General features: G+C 37.9%; 1 protein-coding gene and 1 non-coding gene across 2 annotated transcripts; both read right to left on the reverse strand.

Annotated features, from left to right (window-relative positions):
- LOC107627143 (zinc finger BED domain-containing protein RICESLEEPER 2-like) lies at positions 1-1,542 on the reverse strand. Its single transcript, XM_016330002.1, has one exon. The coding sequence runs from the start codon at positions 1,540-1,542 to the stop codon at positions 1-3; it is 1,542 nt and encodes a 513-aa protein (XP_016185488.1).
- An 11,171-nt stretch (positions 1,543-12,713) lies between these two features.
- LOC148573534 (small nucleolar RNA R71) lies at positions 12,714-12,821 on the reverse strand. Its single transcript, XR_015905768.1, has one exon. It is a non-coding gene; the product is annotated as a small nucleolar RNA R71 (small nucleolar RNA).
- Positions 12,822-22,588: the final 9,767 nt, after the last annotated feature.

The following is a 22,588-nucleotide window of genomic DNA, read 5'->3' on the forward strand; positions in this document are numbered from 1 at the left end:
CTACCAACCCAAAATATCCAACTCCGCCGACTTGTTTCTAGGCTCACAATCTTCTTTCAGATATCTGTCAAGTTCAGATTTAGCATCTGAATCACGTCCAGTTGACTGCAAATAAATATTCAAGATATCATCTTCATCCTCTTCATTGATCATTGCATCTTGATTGCTTTGAGATTCATCTTCTTTGCCTTGGTAGTGATTATAAAGGGAATTCAAGCAAGTAGACAATTTTGACTTGAGTTCTTCTCCCTTTTCAACACCAAATGACTCATCCAAAATCCAATTTACAAAATCCAACTTGTGACATGGATCAAGCACAATTGCAATCAACAACAACATGTTAATGACATTTGGAGTTCCCCAATACTTGTCATATTTCCTTTGCATCTTGGACGCCATTAACCTTATGCTCAAATCAGTATTTTCACAATGCAACTTGATTTTTCTTCCGATGCTAAAGACTTCTTTCATGCATTTATTACTAGTGACATACAAACTCCCAGAAATGCGCAATGTAGCATCATAGAATATTTTCAAGAATGGTAAAATTGACTCCGCATAAGTCCAATCATCATCCGTAGGCACACCATAAGATTTGCTCAGCTCATTAATATATTTATCATCTTGCAACTCAAGCAAATCAAACGCTGCTCGAAGCTTTAATGCTGCTTCCAACATTAAATATGTCGAATTCCACCGAGTTTCGACATCCAAAGAAACAAGTCCTTTATAATTGATGCTCTCCAGCTCAATGCACGCTTTGAAGCTTTCACATCTCATAGGAGATGATTTGACATATTTTACTGCATTGCGAATTCTTGTAATTGAATCATCAATCTCTTTCAAGCCATCTTTCACTATCAAATTTAGGATATGAGCACAACAACGCATATGAAGATAGTCCCCCTTTAAAACAAGACTATTCCATGCATTTAATCTCTTTTTCAAGTATAAAATTGCACCATCATTAGAAGTTGCGTTATCAACCGTTACAGTAAAAACTTGATGCAATTTCCAAGCATCCAAACAACCTTCAATAGCTCTACCAAGTACTTCTTCTGAATGACCCTCAACCCGGAAAAATTTCAATATCCTCTTTTGCAACTTCCAATCATTGTCAATAAAGTGTGCCGTTAGAGACATATAAGTCAAATTTTGACTCGATGTTGTCCAAGTGTCAGTTGTAAGGCACACTTTTTGACAATGATGAGAGAAATAACTTTGTAACTTCATTTTCTCTGTTTCATAAAAAGAAAGTATATCACGGGTCAATGTAGTACGCGAAGGGATTTTAAACTTAGGTTGCAAGCTATGCAATAGCCTTTGAAACATATTTCTTTCTACAAATCGGAAAGCTAGCTCTTCAGTCACAAACATCTCAGTGAGGATACTTCGAGATACTGCTTGGTCAAACTTTGTAACACTTAGTGAGAATATAGGACCACTTGTTCCCCCTTCTATCATTTGTCTCTTGCTCTGTTCATTGTTCGAGTCAAAACATCGCTTCCAATATTGCCGCATAGCACTTGTTCCCCCCCGCATATTTTATTTGACCGTTGCAGTTTTTACATCTCGCATACTTCTCTATCCCTTCGATTGGAATGAAATGTTTCCATATCTCTGATCGATTCTTACGCCCAGAAGATCCACTAGGTTGAGGAGGTAATGAGGGATGAGCAGGAAGAACAGCAGGATTTGAATGCTCCTCTCTCTCAGACATTTTTAATATGAGCAACAAACCTAATTGTAAATTAAATAACTAATTAAACAAAACCAATAAATCGAATTTGCTCAATGCTTACAAAAGACACATGTGACATCTAGTCTACTTTAATAGAAAATGGCACATAATTTTTTCTTAGAGTTAAAAGTGTTATCTATATATAATAACCAATAATAGGAAAGAGATATATATGTAATGAGGGGAGAAGAGATTTAATTATATCTATGCAGAAAACCCATCTTACTTTAGGTGTTTGGCTTTGTGTTTCAATTGTATAAACTAAGTTCTGCTTATGAGCTGAGTAAATTTGAGGGTCCAAACAACATTTATAAATTATAAACAATCATGTAAGTGGATATCGAAAATTATATACCAAATTAATTACCAATGTACAATATACATTAAAATATAAAATACAAACTAAAAATAGGTTAAATAATATATATTATATAAATATATAATAACTAATTTTTTGTATGTCTAACTATTTTCATTATTCAATTTAGAACAAACAAAACCTCATTTATTGGAGATATGGCAGCAACAGAAACCAAAGAAAACCACATTCACCTGATTTGAACATGAACTCTTTCTAATAAAGAATGAGGTTATTTAATTTTTTAATCATGAAATTAAATTCTTTATAAAGTTTCAAATTAACTCATACATTCAATTTACCAAATGCACTAACTTAAGTTTGTATGCTTTCACAGATTTTAATTGGGAAGAAGACTTAGAAGATAGAAAATCTGTTACTGCTATTGTGTGTATTTGGAGAGTAATTTAGTGTCTTGAAAAAGTAACAAACAAGATAAAGTGAGCAGGAGTAGTACCAAAGCTGTTAGCATTAACTTGAGTTAGTTAGAATTAATTTTACCAGCTGTGATTAGTGTATGTTTAAGCTAATCTCAGTTGACATCTCTTATATATACGACCAACTCAGTGTAATCAATATACAGTAAATTCAATCACAATTCATACTACCATTCTGTTTTCTTGTAACACAAGTCTGTTATATTTTTTCTTTCTGTTTTATTCTTGACTTCTTCAAGACTCATTGAGTTATATTCATGCTTCTAATAAACGGGAGATAAGTACAGAACACAAAATAATAATTTTATGATGCTATTAATCAAAGACTCAATATGTGATTCTTCATCATCAATTATTTGAAGACCCTTTTGTCAATTTCACGTAAATCAGTTAAAATATACTCTTAGATCGATTTCCAACATCATATTTCATAGGAGAGCAAGATTTTGTTGCCCCGTCGGAACCAAACAGCATCCAAAAATGACACATGTGACCAATGCAAACAACTAAACAACACTTTAAAAAGGAAAATAAATAAATAAAATGACACAAACTATGAAGTAATAAATACATCATTACATGCTAACACTAATAGGGTTACTTAGACCAAGTTTGGAACTTACTTTTTCTTCAACAATGCTCTCTTTAGAAATCTGAGAAACGCCTCCAAATAATGAAAGCCACAGGAACCAGTTTGCAAGTCAACAATACAAGGGCATTCTAGAGCTCTCTGAGCTTTCACCTCATCTAGTCTACAACAACATCAACAATAAGCAAACGTAAGAGTACTGGAAAGCAAACAGAAGAAATAGCACAGTTAAGACTAACAGTGAACTGGAATGAAACTATAGACCAGAATTATAAAACAAAGTTTATAAGATCTGACAGAAAGCTTTTCTACAAATTGCATACCAACACATTAATTGGGCATTAGTTAGAAATACTAGTGTCTAGTTAATTTGGGTACAATATATTATTCAATAACCTACGAGAAATTTGCGGCACAAATTGCAGTAGATTCTTCGTGTAGTTTTTAAGATATAAAAAAAAATAGTAAACTACCAATAGGTGATTTATGGCAGATGAATGTCATGACATTTTGGTTTAGCTCTGAAGCCTATAAATATCATGTTATTACTTTCTGCTAAGAAACTACACACCATTGTACAAAAACTACAGATTCCCATGCTGGAAATGGATTTGTGACAATAAATAAATTCGCAAATTATTGTATCAATTCCTAAGGCTATCCTGTACAAAATTAATCACAGAACAAGAATACCCTATAGAGGATGCTAACAAAAAGTTAAAAGGTATAACTGGACATAAAACTAGAATAAGCAACAGCGTCCACCCAGTCCGGGAGAAGACCCTTTAATCTCTTTGCTGGATCAACCAATTTTTGGTCTAAAACTGCTAGATTCACTCTTAATGGTTCAGAACTGTTGGCCTGATTAATTAAAAACAAGATTAAAAAAAATTCAGCAATGCATCATGCTCTAATGATAACTAATGAATTCCAACACTTTAGGCATTAATGTTCATGATAAAATTGAACCTCGTCAACACTGCTAAATTACTCATGAGCTCCACCAACTTTATAATGAGTATGCCTAAATCTAAAGATACTTCATTTCTATCTACATTCTACAAAATATTTTTCAAAAATAACAAATTCCCCCTTTAAAGAAAAGAAAAGAAAAGAAGATATCAGTATCAGTCCCATGTGTGGTTCCGAAACTATTAATCAGCACCAAGAAACCAAAAATAACACTTAGAACCATATTCAACCAAAGATCCTAAAAATCCAATCTTTTCAATTAGAAAACTACTCCAAAATACTCAAAATTGGTATCCAAATTCAAGCCACAGCACAAAACTTCATAGTAACTAAAACAAAAAAAGCTGCAATAATTAAATTAAAATAGAAATAGGTAACTGTAAAAATGGCTTACTAATTGACTAGGTAAAAAAGTATTGTCTCCCCTGCTTCCAATCATAGTAAAACATAAGAGAAAAGAGATTACCTACTGTGTTAGATGGCAGCAACAGGGGTTGGTAGCGACGGTGATGATGGCGGTGGTGGGTTGGTAGCGGCGGCAGCAAGGGAGAGACGAGAGAGGAATGGTAGCGACGGCAGCAACCAGCAAGGGAGAGACGATACTGTGTTAGACGACGGTGAGTGACAGTGGGCGACGGCGGCGAATAGTTCGACGACGGCAACTCTGACGGTGGTAGCGGTGGGTTGGTTGCGGCGGCAGAAGGGGAGAGACGAGAGAGGATGTTGAAACACGATTAGGGTTTTTGCGTTTTCAGTTTTCACATTTTCAATTTTTGAGTTTGGAAGATTGAATTGAAGTTACTGATGTGAATAAACCAGTTTTTATTTGGTTTAAAACTAAACTGAACCATAAAAACTGGTTTTTAATAAACTGGTTTTTATAAAAAACTATGGTTTCAGTTCAGTTTTTTATTTAAAAAAATTGGTTTATTTAAAACAGTTTCAATTCAGTTTCAGTTCAGTTCAGTCAAACTAGTTTTTTTGCACACCCCTACCTAAAACTACTCCTAAAATGTATTTTTCCTATTCTAAGATGGCTCTCTTGTTATGTGTTGATATGCCCTTAATATAGCCTCTCAACCAGCCTTCAGCACTTCAGAAATGGGCCTAGAGACCCCCAAAACTGCACAGCACGTGACTTTTTAATGGATGCATGTGCTGGTACCTGTGCGGACGCACAGATGTGTGCGTCCACACACTTCGCTGAATTTGCACTTGTGCGTACGCACAAAGGATTGTGCGCACGCACACTTCGTGATGCTCTGGATTCGCTTTGCTTGGGTTCTTGTGCATACGCACAGGTGGTTGTGCGCACGCACGCATGCTGATTTCCTTCTTGTGCGTACGCACGTATCCTTGTGCACACGCATGCATGGCTGAGCTCTCCTCGTTTGTTTTCTTCATGCTTTCTCCCAATTGCATGCTCCTTTTCCATTCCCACTAAGCCATTCCTACCTTATTCATCTGAAATCACTCACAAATAACATCAAGGTATCGAATGGAAGGTAAATGGAATAAAATTAGTCGAAATAAGCACAAAAGAGCATGTTTTCACATTTAGGTACAATCTAGAGAGAAAACACAAAAGTATGCTATTTTGGTGCTTAAGTGTGAGTTCATGTGCTAGAATCCATCCAATTTGAGTCAAAATATACCAACAAATATGGACTCATCAATTTCCCCACACTTAAACAATAGCATGTCCTCATGCTAATCACATACAAAGGAGAAGGATAAAAGGGAAACAACTTTTTGAATGTACTATCTATATGCATGTATCTATGCTATATACTATCTATATATATCTATCTATAATGTCCTATTGATTTTGTGCAAACAAACAAGAGAATTTCCAAGCAAGTATATAGAAATATAGGGCTAAGCAGAGAAGTAGCTCAATGCAAGCAAAATCTAGAGAATTGATTCAAGTTTCAAAATGAAGCAACTTGCAAGAATGTATGACAAGAGAGGTGGAAATATAGAATTGAGTGAGCGAACCCTCACTAGGTGTGTATATACACTCTGATCACTCGGTGTCTAAGGGTCAATTCACTCAAGTCTCCTCTAATCATGTTTTCAAGGGATTGCTTTTCATCTAACAATTAACAAGTATGTGATGCATGAGTGCAAGTATCATAAGGTCTTTAGAGGGTTGTAATGGGGTTAAGGTTAAGGTAGGATAAATATGGCTAAGTGGACTAAGGAATTGGATCTTTGATTAACTCCAGTGTCCAACTCAACCTACATCAACCAAATCACAAAATATGCACCCTAACCTCCCATAATCACACTTTTTATACACATTCATGCATCTTTTTCATCCAAGTCCACACATGCACTTCTTATTCATTTTTTTTCTTTTTCTTTGGGATGACTTTTGTCCCATCTTATTATTATTTATTTTTCTTTCTTTTTTTTCTTCTTTTCTATTTTTTTCTCTCTCTTTTTTTTCTTTTTCTATGAAAAATGCATATGGTTAAAGCAAATTGATACATGAATGTGCACCCATTTTTTCCAAATTTTCAATGAATACCCACAACAATATTTTTTCGCTACCAATGTTTTCCAAAATTTCTCCCGCACTTAAATGACACACACTCCTCAACCTAAGCTAATCAAAGTTGCAATTCAAGGTAATTCATGGTTTTTCGCTTAGGGTTGTGATGTGCTAATATCAAGAACAATGGGATAAATAAAGCTCAAAGGGGTTTAACAAAGGTAGATGTAAGGGTAGGTCCATATGGGTGAGTGAGTTTAATTCAAAAATGGCCTCAATCATGCTCAATGCAATTCAAAACATCAATTATTGGAAATAAAGAATAAAGAAAAACCAAGATCACAATCATAGAAGAGATATAGCATACAATGAACAAAATTAGTGGTTAAAATGTGTAACAACTCAATAAAGCTCAAAAGCTCAGAAGGTATTTTGTTCTATCTCTCTTCTATGTTCCACAAAAATTCATTCAAGCAAGTTTAAAAATAATTTTCCAAATCAATTCAATAGAATGCCCTAAAAACAAAATTCTTGGAAGTCCTTGTTGTTTTTCACAAAAATTATTCCTATATGCGTATGTATGTTGTGATGGATGCAATTTTTCAAAAATTTCCTAGTTCTATTCCTAATTTTCAACAACCAAAAAGTAACATGAACAATTAGGACAAAATTGAACTAGGTGTTATACTATTCACATTATCCAATCACAACTTCTATCTATAAAATATATACTAAGAAAAAGATGCAGAAATACAACATGCAATAGCTAGAAATAAACTATGATATATATACCAAAAGAAAATGCAATGCAACAGTCAAAAACACTCCAAATATATACAAGAAACCTACTAAAAGAAATAAAAATAAAGTGCAAAGTGCTTGGAAAAAGAAAGTTTACACCCCAAAATGATGAATCCTCCCCCACACTTAAGCGTTGCACTGTCCTCCGTGCACGAACAAAATCCGGTGGTGAGGAGCTATGAAGCTCCACATTCAGCTGGTGGGCTCAGGGGTTCTAGTTGCTGAGTAAACAAATAAACACAATTGAGAAAAAGTGAGATGTGTGTGGTATGACAATGTGTGTGTTCTAAGTGTGCACGGTTTAGAACAACACACATTGGCTGGGTAAATGTGGATCACACAATCCAAAGAATTACCATATGTCCCTCAATTAGGTAACCTAGGTTGCAAGTGAAGAATGAGCAAAACTTAAGGCACAAGCAACCTTAGGTGACTATGAAAGTGAATTGAGTGATTAAGATATTGGCTATTGTAATTGTGCAAGTTAAAGCGCAAGATTAATATAAAATAGCACAATAAATAACAACCAATTCAATAATGAACGAAAACTCCCTACTCATCACGAAGCATAATGAAAAAGTCACATGAAAGGGTACTTGTTACAAAAAGTGATAAGCTTGATAAGAATCAAGTTAGGTTACTCAAACAAATGCAAAGCATTAACAAGGAACAAGTATTGGACATGTGATGATTTTTAATATGAAATCATGATGAACAAGTAATTTCAACTCAAATCACTTAATCCAATGCACTTATATAATTTGTCCTAGTGGTACAATCAAAATATGAGTATTCAAATCCACTAGGTACTTGCATATTAAAGTAAAGTATAAGTGCATTGTATCAAGAGGCAACCCTATCGCTAATAAACAAACACTTGCAACTTATTTAAATAAAAACAACTAAAGTAAAACTAATATAATAAATAAAATAAAAATGAAATACAATGAAGATTAAATAAAACAAGAGGAAAAACATGGAAGAAGCAAGAAAAGAGAGGGGTGGAGGGGGCAGAAGTGCATTAGGGCTTAAATGGAAAAGCAATAAAAATTTTGCCCAAAACAGCACTTGTGCGTACGCACAAACATGTGTGCGTACGCACACTAGGTGAAAAGGGGAGGGGTGCGTCCACACAAGTCGTGTGACCGCTCTAGACAGAAGGGGGTGTAAGAAGTGTGCGCACGCATAAGCCTGTGCGTGCGTGATGAGCGGATAATTTATACGCTTTTTGGGATTGTTTTTAGTATGTTTTTAGTAGAATTTAGTTACTTTTAGTGATGTTTTCATTATTTTTTATGTTAAATTCACATTTCTGGACTTTACTATGAGTTTGTGTGTTTTTCTGTGATTTCAGATATTTTCTGGCTGAAATTGAGGGACTTGAGCAAAAATCAGATTCAGAGGTTGAAGAAGGATTGCTGATGCTGTTGGATTCTGACCTCCCTGCACTCAAAATGGATTTTCTGGAGCTACAGAACTCAAAATGGCACGCTTCCAATTGCGTTGAAAAATAGACATCTAGGGCTTTCCAGCAATATATAATAGTTCATACTTTGCCCAAGTTTAGATGACGCAAACTGGCGTTCAACGCCAGCTCTCTGCCCAATTCTGGCGTCCAGCGCCAGAAACAAGTTGCAAAGTGGAGTTCAACGCCCAAAATGGCACAAAAGCTGGCGTTCAACTTCAAGAATGACCTCTCCACGTGTAGACTTCAAGCTCAGCCCAAGCACACACCAAGTGGGCCCTGGAAGTGGATTTATGCATCAATTACTTACTTCTGTAAACCCTAATGACTAGTTTATTATAAATAGAACTTTTTATCATTATATTCGGAAGCTTTGGTTACTCCGGTTCCCCTCTGGGGCCAAGACCAATGAACTCCATTATCACTTATGTATTTTCAACGGTAGAGTTTCTACACTCCATAGATTAAGGTGTGGAGCTCTGCTGTTCCTCAAAGATTAATGCAAAGTACTACTGTTTTCTATTCAATTCATCTTATTTCGCTTCTAAGATATTCATTCGCACTTCAACCTGAATGTGATGAACGTGACAATCATCATCATTCCCTATGAACGCGTGCCTGACAACCACTTCCGTTCTACATTAGATTGAATGAGTATCTCTTAGATCTCTTAATCAGAATCTTCGTGGTATAAGCTAGATTGATGGCGGCATTCATGAGGGTCCGGAAAGTCTAAACCTTGTCCGTGGTATTCCGAGTAGGACTCTGGGATTGAATGACTGTGACGAACTCCAAACTCGCGAGTGCTGGGCGTAGTGACAGATGCAAAAGGATAGTAAATTCTATTCCAGCATGATCGAGAACCTCCAAGATGATTAGCCATGCAGTGACAGCGCATCGGACCATTTTCACAGAGAGGAATAGGATGCAACCAACGGCAAGGGTGATGCCTCCAGACGATTAGCCGTGCTGTGACAGAGCATTTGGACCATTTTCCCGAGAGGATTGAAAGTAGCCATTGGCACCGGTGACATCCTTACATAAAGCCAGCCATAGAAAGGAGTAAGACTGATTGGATGAAGACAGCAGGAAAGCGGAGGTCCAGAGGAACGAATGCATCTCCATACGCTTATCTGAAATTCTCACCAATGATTTACATAAGTATTTCTATCCTTCTTTTATTACTAAATTTCGAAAACTACATAACTATTTTATATCCGCCTGACTGAGATTTACAAGGTGACCATAGCTTGCTTCATACCAACAATCTCCGTGGGATTCGACCCTTACTCACGTAAGGTATTACTTGGACGACCCAGTGCACTTGCTGGTTAGTTATGCGAAGTTGTGAAGATATGTTTAGACCATGGTTTTGTGCATCCGTTTTTGGTGCCATCGCCAGGGAATCAATTTCGAACAATAATTCACAACCTGAGTAACAATTTCGCATATCACGTTTTTGGCGCCGTTGCCGGGGATTGTTCGAGTTTGGACAACTGACGGTTCATCTTGTTGCTCAGATTAGGTAATTTTCTTTTTGTTTTGTTTTCAAAAATCTTTCAAAAATTTCCCCTTTGTTTTCGAAAAAAAAATTGTTTTCAAAAAAATATTTTTCTTCAGAATTTTTAAGAATGAATTCTAGTGTTTCATGAAGCATGTTGAAGCCTGGCTGGCTGTAAAGCCATGTCTCAATTCTTTTGGACTCAAGAGAAGAGCTTCTTTATCTTTCTTAGCAAATTGGCTACTGAATGTAAAGTTCTGCTAAAGCTTGACTGGCTATTAAGCCATGTCTAACCCTCAAATTGGAGCTTTAGACTAACATGGCAAGATTCCTGGAATTCATATTAAAAATTTTGGAATCCTTATTTTTCTTTTTCAAAATAATTTTCAAAAAAAAATTAAAAGAAAATACAAAAAATCATAAAATCATAAAAATCAAAAATATTTTTGTGTTTCTTGGTTGAGCCTTGAGTCATGTTATAAGTTTGGTGTCAATTGCATACTCATCTTGCATTTTTTGAAAATTTTCATGCATTCATAGTGTTCTTCATGATCTTCAAGTTGTTCTTGGTAAGTCTTCTTGTTTGATCTTTGCATTTGCATGTTGTGTCTTTTCTTGTTTTTCATATGCATTCTTGAATTCTTAGTGTCTAAGCATTAAAGAATTCTAAGTTTGGTGTCTTGCATGTTTTCTTTGCATTAAAAATTTTTTAAAAAAATATAGTCTTGATGTTCATCATGACATTCAAAGTGTTCTTGGTGTTCATCTTGACATTCATAGCATTCTTGCATGCATTCATTGTTTTGATCTAAAATTTTCATGCATTGCATCATTTTCATATTTTTCTCTCTCATCATTAAAAATTCAAAAATAAAAAAAATATCTTTCCCTTTTTCACTCATAGATTTCGAAAATTTGAGTTGACTTTTTCAAAAATTTTTAAAAATCAATTGTTTCTTATGAGTCAAATCAAATTTTCAATTTAAAAATCTTATCTTTTTCAAAATCTTTTTCAAAAATAAAATCTTTTTCACTTTTCTTAGTTATTTTCGAAAATTTTAAAAATATTTTTCAAAAATCTTTTTCTTATCTTTATTTCCTAATTTTCGAAAATAACATCATCAATTAATGTTTTGATTCAAAAATTTCAAGTTTGTTACTTGCTTGTTAAGAAAGATTCAAACTTTGAGTTCTAGAATCATATTTTGTGATTTCTTGTGAATCAAGTCATTAATTGTGATTTTAAAAATTAAATCTTTTTCAAAACTAATTTCAATCATATCTTTTCAAAAATATCTTTTTATCTTATCTTTTTCAAAAATTTGATTTTAAAATATCTTTTCTAACTTCTTATCTTCTTATCATTTCAAAATTGATTTTCAAAATTGTTTCAACTAACTAACTAACTTTTTGTTTGTTTCTTACCTTTTTCAAAATCACCTAACTAACTCTCTCTCTCTCTCTCTAATTTTTGAAAATATCTTCCCTCTTTTTCAAAATTTCTTTTTAATTAACTAATTATTTTAATTTTTTTTTAAATTTTCGAAAAATTACTAACTTTTTTTCAAAAAACTATTTTCGAAAATCACTAACTCTTTTTCAAAAATTATTTTTGAAAATCCTCTCCCTCTCTCATCTTATTCTATTTATTTATTCATCTACTAACATCTCTTCCTCACATCACTCACCAAATTCGAACCCCCTCTTCTATCTGTGTTCGAATTTTTTCTTCTTCACTTCTTCTACTAACAATAAGGAACCTCTTTACTGTGACATAGAGGATTCCTCTTCTTTTCTTTTTCTCTTCTCTTTCTTATGAGCAGGGACAAAGAAAAAGGCATTCTTGTTGAAGCTGATCCAGAACCTGAAAGGACTCTGAAGAGAAAACTAAGAGAAGCTAAATTACAACAATCCAGAGACAACCTTATTGAAAATTTTGAACAAGTAAAGGAGATGGCAGCCGAACCCAACAACAATAATGCAAGGAGAATGCTTGGTGACTTTACTACACCTAATTCCAATTTACATGGAAGAAGTATCTCCATCCCTACCATTGGAGCAAACAACTTTGAGCTGAAACCTCAGCTAGTTTCTCTGATGCAGCAGGACTGCAAGTTCCATGGGCTTCCATCTAAAGATCCTTTTCAGTTCTTAACTGAATTCTTGCAGATATGTGATACTGTTAAGACTAATGGAGTAGATCCTGAAGTCTACAGGCTCATGCTTTTCCCTTTTGCTGTAAGAGACAGAGTTAGAGTGTGGTTAGATTCTCAACCCAGAGATAGCCTGAACTCTTGGGACAAGCTGGTCACGGCTTTCTTAGCCAAGTTCTTTCCTCCTCAAAAGCTGAGCAAGCTTAGAGTGGACGTTTAAACCTTCAGACAGAAAGAAGGTGAATCCCTCTATGAAGCTTGGGAAAGATACAAGCAGCTGACCAAAAAGTGTCCTTCTGACATGCTTTCAGAATGGACCATCCTGGATATATTCTATGATGGTTTATCTGAGCTATCAAAGATGTCATTGGATACTTCTGCAGGTGGATCCATTCACCTAAAGAAAACGCCTGCAGAAGCTCAAGAACTCATTGACATGGTTGCTAATAACCAGTTTATGTACACTTCTGAGAGGAATCCTGTGAGTAATGGGACGCCTATGAAGAAGGGAGTTCTTGAAATTGATACTCTGAATGCCATATTGGCTCAGAATAAAATATTGACTCAGCAAGTCAATATGATTTCTCAGAGTCTGAATGGAATGCAAGCTGCATCCAACAGTACTCAAGAGGCATCTTCTGAGGAAGAAGCTTATGATCCTGAGAACCCTGCAATAGCAGAGTTAAAATACATGGGTGAACCATATGGAAACACCTACAATCCATCATGGAGAAATCACCCAAATCTCTCATGGAAGGATCAAAAGCCTCAACAAGGCTCTAATAATGGTGGAAGAAACAGGTTTAGCAATAGCAAGCCTTTTCCATCATACACTCAGCAACAGACAGAGAATTCTGAGCAGAATCCATTTAGCTTAGCAAATTTAGTCTCTGATCTATCTAAGGCCACTGTGATTTTCATGAATGAAACAAGGTCTTCCATTAGAAATTTGGAAGCACAAGTGGGCCAGCTGAGTAAAAGGATCACTGAAATCCCTCCTAGTACTCTCCCAAGCAATATAGAAGAGAATCCAAAAGGAGAGTGCAAGGCCATTGAATTAATTACCATGGCCGAACCCACAAGAGAGGAGAAGGACGTGAATCCCAAGGAGGAAGACCTCCTGGGATGTCCAATGATCAATAAGGAGCTTCCTTCTGAGGAACCCAAGGACTCTGAGGCTCAATTAGAGACCATAGAGATTCCATTGAACCTCCTTATGCCATTCATGAGCTCTGATAAGTACTCCTCTTCTGAAGAGAATGAGGATGTTACTGAAGAGCAAGCTGCCAAGTTCCTTGGTGCAATCATGAAGCTGAATGCCAAATTATTTGGCATTGATACTTGGGAAGATGAACCTCCCTTGTTCACCAATGAACTAAGTTATCTGGATCAACTGACATTACCTCAAAAGAAACAGGATCCTAGAAAGTTCTTAATACCTTGTACCATAGGCATCATGATCTTTAAGGCTCTGTGTGACCTTGGTTCAGGGATAAACCTTATGCCTCTCTCTGTAATAGAGAAACTGGGAATCTATGGGGTGCAAGCTGCTAAAATCTCATTAGAGATGGCAGACAATTCAAGAAAACAGGCTTATGGACAAGTAGAGGACGTGTTAGTAAAGGTTGAAGGCCTTTACATCCCTGCTAATTTCATAGTCCTAGATACTGGGAAGGATGAGGATGAATCCATCATCCTTGGAAGACCTTTCCTAGCCACAGCAAGAGCTGTGATTGATGTGGACAGAGGAGAATTAATCCTTCAATTGAATGAGAACAACCTTGTGTTTACAACTCAAGGATCTCTCTCTGCATCCATGGAGAGGAAGCATAAAAAGCTTCTCTCAAAGCAGAGTCAACCTAAGCCCCCATAGTCAAACTCTAAGTTTGGTGTTGGGAGGCCACAACCAAACTCTAAGTTTGGTGTCAAACCCCCATATCCAAACTCTAAGCTTGGTGTTGGGAGGTCTCAACAAAGCTCTACACATCTGTGAGGCTCCATGAGAGCCCACTGTCAAGCTATTGACATTAAAGAAGCGCTTGTTGGGAGGCAACCTAATTTTTATCTATCTAATCATATTTTTCTTAGTTATATGTCTTTATAGGTTCATGATCATGTGGAGTCACAAAATAAATATAAAAATTGAAAACGGAATCAAAAACAGCAGAAGAAAAATCACACCCTGGAGGAAGCACCTGCCTGGCGTTCAACGCCAGAACAGAGCATGGTTTTGGCGCTGAACGCCCAAAATGGGTAGTATCTGGGCGCTGAACGCCAGAATTGCACCCTGGAGAGGAGCTGGCGCTGAACGCCCAGAACAAGCATGGTTCTGGCGTTCAACGCCAGAAATGGGCAACAAATGGGCATTGAACGCCCAAAATGGGCACCAACCTGGCGCTGAACGCCCAGAGTTGTGTGCAAGGGCATTTTACATGCCTAATTTGGTGCAAGGTTGTAAATCCTTGAACACCTCAGGATCTGTAGACCCCACAGGATCATCTCAGGATCTGTGGACCCCACAGGATCCCCACCTACCTCATCATCTCTCTTTCCATTCATGATCATCCCTTCTGTTTTCCATTTACCACTCACTTCCATACACCCACCTACCTTCAAAATTCAACATCTCTCTCCCACCCAATCCCACCCATATGGCCGAATACACACATCCCTCCATATCCTCCATATCTTCTTCTTCTTCTTCTATTCTTTCTTCTTTTGCTCGAGGGCGAGCAACATTCTAAGTTTGGTGTGGTAAAAGCATAGCTTTTTTTGTTTTTTCATAACCATTAATGGCACCTAAGGCCAGAGAAACCTCAAGAAAGAGAAAAGGAAAGACAATTGCTTCCACCTCTGAGCCATGGGAGATGGAAAGATCCATCTCACAAGCCCATCACTAAGAAAAGGATGGAGCAAACAAGAGAGCACATTCATGGATCTCAACAGGCACATGAAGAAGCTCATCATCAAGAAATCCCTGAGATACCTCAGGGGATACAGTTTCCTCCACAGAATTTTTGGGAGCAAATCAACAACTCCCTAGGAGAATTAAGTTCCAACATGGGACAACTAAGGGTGGAACATCAAGAGCACTCCATCATCCTTCATGAAATAAGAGAAGATCAAAAAGCAATGAGGGAGGAGCAACAAAGACAAGGAAGAGACATAGAAGAGCTCAAGGACATCAATGGTTCCTCAAGAAGGAAACGCCACCATCACTAAGGTGGACTCATTCCTTGTTCTTACTTTCTCTGTTTTTCGTTTTCTCTATGTCAAGTGCTTATCTATGTTTGTGTCTTCATTACATGATCATTAGTAGTTAGTAACTTTGTCTTAAAGTTATGAATGTCCTATGAATCCATCACCTCTCTTAAATGAAAAAATGTTTTAATTCAAAGAACAAGAAGTACATGATTTTCGAATTTATCCTTGAACTTAGTTTAATTATATTGATGTGGTGACAATGCTTCTTGTTTTCTGAATGAATGCTTGAACAGTGCATATGTCTTTTGAAGTTGTTGTTCATGAATGTTAAATATGTTGGCTCTTGAAAGAATGATGACAAGGAGACATGTTATTTGATAATCTGAAAAATCATAAAAATGATTCTTGAAGCAAGAAAAAGTAGCAAAGAACAAAGCTTGCAGAAAAAAAATAGGCAAAAAAAAATAGAAAGAAAAAGAAAAAGCAAGCAGAAAAAGCCAAAAGCTCTTAAAACCAAGAGGCAAGAGCAAAAAGCCAATAACCCTTAAAACCAAAAGGCAAGGGCAAATAAAAAGGATCCCAAGGCTTTGAGCATCAGTGGATAGGAGGGCCTAAAGGAATAAAATCCTGGCCTAAGCGGCTAAACCAAGCTGTCCCTAACCATGTGCTTGTGGCGTGAAGGTGTCAAGTGAAAACTTAAGACTGAGCGGTTAAAGTCAAGGTCCAAAGCAAAAAAAGAGTGTGCTTAAGAACCCTGGACACCTCTAATTGTGGACTTTAGCAAAGCTGAGTCACAATCTGAAAAGGTTCACCCAATTATGTGTCTGTGGCATTTATGTATCCGGTGGTAATACTGGAAAACAAAGTGCTTAGGGCCACGGCCAAGACTCATAAAATAGCTGTGTTCAAGAATCATCATACTGAACTAGGAGAATCAATAACACTATCTGAACTCTGAGTTCCTATAGATGCCAATCATTCTGAACCTCAATGGATAGAGTGAGATGCCAAAACTATTCAAGAGGCAAAAAGCTAAAAGTCCCGCTCATCTGATTGGAGCTATGTTTCATTGGTAGTTTGGAATTTATAGTATATTCTCTTCTTTTTATCCTATTTGATTTTTAGTTGCTTGGGGACAAGCAACAATTTAAGTTTGGTGTTGTGATGAGCGGATAATTTATACGCTTTTTGGCATTGTTTTTAGTAGAATTTAGTTACATTTAGGGATGTTTTCATTAGTTTTTATGTTAAATTCACATTTCTGGACTTTACTATGAGTTTGTGTGTTTTTCTATGATTTCAGGTAATTTTTGGCTGAAATTGAGGGACTTGAGCAAAAATCAGATTCAGAGGTTGAAGAAGGACTGCTGATGCTGTTGGATTCTGACCTCCCTGCACTCAAAATGGATGTTTTGGAACTACAGAACTCAAAATGGCGCGCTTCCAATTGCGTTGAAAAGTAGACATCTAGGGCTTTCCAGCAATATATAATAGTTCATACTTTGCCCAAGTTTAGACGACGCAAACTGGCGTTCAACGCCAGCTCTCTGCCCAATTCTGGCGTCCAGCGCCAGAAACAAGTTGCAAAGTGGAGTTCAACGCCTAAAATGGCACAAAAGCTGGCGTTCAACTCCAAGAAAGACCTCTCCACGTGTAGACTTCAAGCTCAGCCCAAGCACACACCAAGTGGGCCCCGGAAGTGGATTTATGCATCAATTACTTACTTCTATAAACCCTAGTGACTAGTTTATTATAAATAGAACTTTTTATCATTGTATTCAGAAGCTTTGGTTACTCCGGTTCCCCTCTGGGGCCGAGACCAATGAACTCCATTATCACTTATGTATTTTCAACGGTAGAGTTTCTACACTCCATAGATTAAGGTGTGGAGCTCTGCTGTTTCTCAAAGATTAATGCAAAGTACTACTGTTTTCTATTCAATTCATCTTATTTCGCTTCTAAGATATTCATTCGCACTTCAACCTGAATGTGATGAACGTGACAATCATCATCATTCCCTATGAACGCGTGCCTGACAACCACTTCCGTTCTACATTAGATTGAATGAGTATCTCTTAGATCTCTTAATTAGAATCTTCGTGGTATAAGCTAGATTGATGGCGGCATTCATGAGGGTCCGGAAAGTCTAAACCTTGTCCGTGGTATTCCGAGTAGGACTCTGGGATTGAATGACTGTGACGAACTCCAAACTCGCGAGTGCTGGGCGTAGTGACAGACGCAAAAGGATAGTAAATTCTATTCCAGCATGATCGAGAACCTCCAAGATGATTAGCCATGCAGTGACAGCGCATCGGACCATTTTCACAGAGAGGAATAGGATGCAACCAACGACAAGGGTGATGCCTCCAAACGATTAGCCGTGCTGTGACAGAGCATTTGGACCATTTTCCCGAGAGGATTGAAAGTAGCCATTAGCACCGGTGACATCCTTACATAAAGCCAGCCATAGAAAGGAGTAAGACTGATTGGATGAAGACAGCAGGAAAGCGGAGGTCCAGAGGAACGAATGCATCTCCATACGCTTATCTGAAATTCTCACCAATGATTTACATAAGTATTTCTATCCTTCTTTTATTACTAAATTTCGAAAACTACATAACTATTTTATATCCGCCTGACTGAGATTTACAAGGTGACCATAGCTTGCTTCATACCAACAATCTCCGTGGGATTCGACCCTTACTCACGTAAGGTATTACTTGGACGACCCAGTGCACTTGCTGGTTAGTTATGCGAAGTTGTGAAGATATGTTTAGACCATGGTTCTGTGCATCCGTTTTTGGTGCCATCGCCAGGGAATCAATTTCGAACAATAATTCACAACCTGAGTAACAATTTCGCATATCAGTGCGCACAGAAGATTTTTTTTAATGGATGGATCATGTGTGCGTGCGCACACAGGTCCGTGCGCACGCATAGAGCGAAAGGGGGGATGCAGGCGCAGAAGCTGTGCTAACGCTCCCACCAGAGGAGCTGCAAGCTCGCGTGCAGACGCACACGTCTGTGCAGCCACATAGAAAGCACAAAAGGGACAGGGCGTGCGTACGCACAAGCTGGTGTGCACGCACAAGTCAAAGAAAATAGGGCAGCGCGCACGCACAGAGTGTGCTGGCTCTGCGACCAGAGGGCATGTTAAGGTGCATGCGGACGCACAGGTTGGTGCGTCCGCACAGTGGCGAAGAATACAGTTTTGTGCGCACGCATAGCTTGGTGCGTACGCACAGATGCCCTGTTTCAGAAAATTCTTTTCTTTTCAAAACCAAGGTTCTAACCCTTAGTGCATCAACATATCAATCCGAAAACATTCAAAACATCACAAAATCATGATCCATATGCAATTCAACCTATCTAAACTCAAATTTAAACTAATCCTAAGCTAACTAAGGCAAGCAAATATGCAATAAACTAAGACTATAAACAAAGAGAAAGGGTAAGAAAGATGTTACCATGGTGGGGTGTCTCCCACCTAGCACTTTGGTTTATAGTCCTAAGTTGGACTTTTGTGGAGACTCTTGCTAGGGTGGCTTGTGTTTCCACTCCTCCTTGAACCTCCATCCAAGCTTGCACTTAGAGGCTCCTCCAGGATCCCATATTCTAGGCATCCGATCACCTTCTTGTTGATCTCCATGCTCCAAGCCGGATGGAAAAGCTCCTAGTTGACCCTTGTAACAACCCAACATTCTCCGGAAATCACCCGATTGTGCTCTACACCATGCTTGAACTCCAATTCTTGAATTAACCTTCTTGATGATCCTTGGAATTCTTTGGCTACCAACACTCCTTTCTCCACCACTCACCAACCCAAGAAAGACCTTGAGTTGGTAGTCCGTCTCCAAAATAGCATATTGATGGGGGCCAATGAAGCTCATAGTGAAATTGCCACCCATTGATAAACCCCGATTTCGTGGTTTATCTTATGCTTATTTTAGGGGATTTTACCACCTTTTCCCACATTTATTCAATGAAATAGCATGGTTTTGTAATTCTCCCTTGAATTATGCTTAAGTGTAAAAACATGCTTTTTAGGCCTTAAATTGATGATTTTAATTCACTTTAATTCCATTCGATGCCTTGATGTGTTTGTTGAGTGATTTCAGGTTCATAAGGCAAGTATTGAATGGAAGAAATGAGGAGAAAAGCATACAAAGTGGATAATGCATGAAGAAACAAAGATTGGGAATGCATTAATGGGCGTGCACGCGTACAAGGCGCGCGCGTGCAAAAGTGGTTTTGCATAGAGACGCGCACGCGTACAAGATGCGTCCGCGCGGGTGAAGAAACAGCCAATCGACGCGCACGCGCCATGTAAGAGAATGATGCACACAAGAAGGAAAGTAAGTGGTTATATGATGTAACCACATAATTAGGCTCAAAACTCTCATGCTTGTGTTCTTTGCCCAAAACATGATCCACAAAGTGTATTAATCAAGCAAGTTCTAAAAAAAAAAATTTTAACCAATTGGAGTGGTGCTCTAGGAATGGAATTCTTGGAAATTTTCATCATATTGACTAAGCTTATTCTAATGCAATGTTGTGATTTAGAAAATTAAAAAAAATTCCCTAGTTTACCCCCTTTTTCAATCAAAACACATCTCTTATACAAAAAGGGTCAACTAGGTTTTAACAATCCAAAATATTTTTCTGATCACAATCAGAAGCCAAAATGCAATATATACATATATAATAAAAGTGTGCAACAACCAAAATAAGGGTATCCACAATAACAAATATGTACAATAATCTCAAAATGATCTCAAAGATAAAGTGTAAAATAAAATAAAGTAACAGAAACTAGAGATAAATATCTAAAAGTTCACTACATAAATGCTATCCACCAGTCACGAACGGTGACCTCCCCACACTTTAGGATGAAGCATCGTCCTCGATGCTACTGCTGAAGCCCGGGATGGGGGTCAACAGTTGCGCCGGGCTGTGGCTCGAGCTGTGGCTGTGGCTCAGGCTCAGGCTGTGGATCCTCAGGAGTTTGCTGAACCTCTGTGGCGGCCTGTGTCTGTGGTGGTGCCTCCTGCTGAGTCGGCTCCTCAACATGCTCCTCCTCCTGATCCTGCTCGTCGGAGGCGGGAGAGTATGAGAGCGAAGGTAGCTCAATACCCTGTGATACGAACACCTAGTCTATGCGATCGAGACGTCGCATGATACGACACTCGCTGCACTCCATGAAGCGAAACAGGCGCTGCACCAACAGGTATGTCGGCTCAGGTGCTGGCTATGGTGGTAAAGATGCTACGACTGAAGTAGAGGAGGGTCCTGCTGCTGCTGCTGATGATGAGGGCTGAGCTGCCTCCACCACTCCTCTGGCTCGAGAACGGCGTCTGGTTGGAGGCTTCTCGTGCACCCACCCACCCCACGTAATAGTAACTTCCTTGTCGTCGTCATCTGGGGGTGGTGGTGTCACATCATCGTCCTCCCACGGAACATCAGCCAGCTCAGTCATGCTGGTAACCAGTGTAGGAAATGGCAGTAGGCCACGAATGTGAGCACACCACATACTCTGCCTAATCAACCGGGGGAAGTCTACCTCATTCCCCTCCATCACACACCCAATCGAAACTAGCATATCTATCGGAATCTCTGAAAAGTGAGTGGTGGGCAGGACATAATTGGTGAATATATGCTGCCAAGTCTTAGCCTCTCTCAACAAATAAGTGAAAAGCATCCCCTTGGGCTTCTTGTTCCCAGAATCCATCACCCAAAGGGCATCAGGTGTGGCAATCACGCGCTTAAGCGACTCATAATCAAAAGTCATGCAGTGGATAGCTACCTCTGCCTGCTGATATGCGCATGGGTCACCAGTACGAGGTTGGCAAAGCAATGCCTCCCCAATAGCAGCCTCAGTGATCATAATCTCTCTACCCCGCAGATGGACTGAATCAAGAGTGGCACAGAAGAAGTTGCAGTAAAATTCTCTAACCCACGAAATGTTTATTTTTCCCAGATCTCTATCAACAAAATTCAAGCCCAACTCCAGAATACGGCTGTTGATGGCGCGTCTCACATCATTGGGAAGGACTAGCTTCTTCTCAATGTTCAGGTTCGTCTTCCAGAATTTAGGGAAGCGAAGCTCACAGTAGAGGTTGAGGAATTTGATTGGGTCAGTGGATGGGAGTAGCTGATTCTCTTTGTCCACTTCATTCAGTGGATTCTTAGCATAGTTTGCATAAGGAGAAGGGGTAGAGACTTTAGAACACTTTCTCTTCTTAGAAGTAGTGGCTATAGCTTTTCCTTTGTCTGACATCCTGAAAACAGATGTGATATGATATAAGCAGCTAACCAAGTAAATATAAAGCACTCAATGTAAGACATATTCATGAAGTGAGTGAAGAAAAGAGAATTCTTGGAATGCAAGTAACAAAATTCAGAATTCAAATCAAGTTACAAACCAAAAATTTGAACCACAATTGCACAATGCTTATTCATTGAACCTAAGGAATGCCATATTCAAAAGAATGATTAACGAGTTATGTTCAAAACAAAAGGAAGAAATCAGTTGCTTAATCCAATTAGAATTAAAAATTAGTTCAAAAATTAGTGATATGATAATTATCGGCTCAATTAAAAGAAGTGTACAAAACATGGGTGCAAGCATACTCACAACCATGAAATACATATAGCCATTGATGATGAAATATGATATTGCCAAAAAGCAACCAATGTGAAAACAGGTCATCAATCAATGTAAAGATCACTAAAATTGTGTGAATTGATGTTGGTAAAATAAAAACTTTGAAAAACAAGTCAAACGAGAAACATTCAACACCAAGTTTAATGAGGCATAAAAGCCACAAGTTCAAACAAGAATGGAAAACCTCATGATCCATATGACTTAAT

The sequence above is a fragment of the Arachis ipaensis genome, chromosome B2, assembly GCF_059453495.1.
Source record: "Arachis ipaensis isolate K30076 ecotype BB chromosome B2, ASM5945349v1, whole genome shotgun sequence".
Classification (NCBI taxonomy): Eukaryota; Viridiplantae; Streptophyta; class Magnoliopsida; order Fabales; family Fabaceae; genus Arachis; species Arachis ipaensis.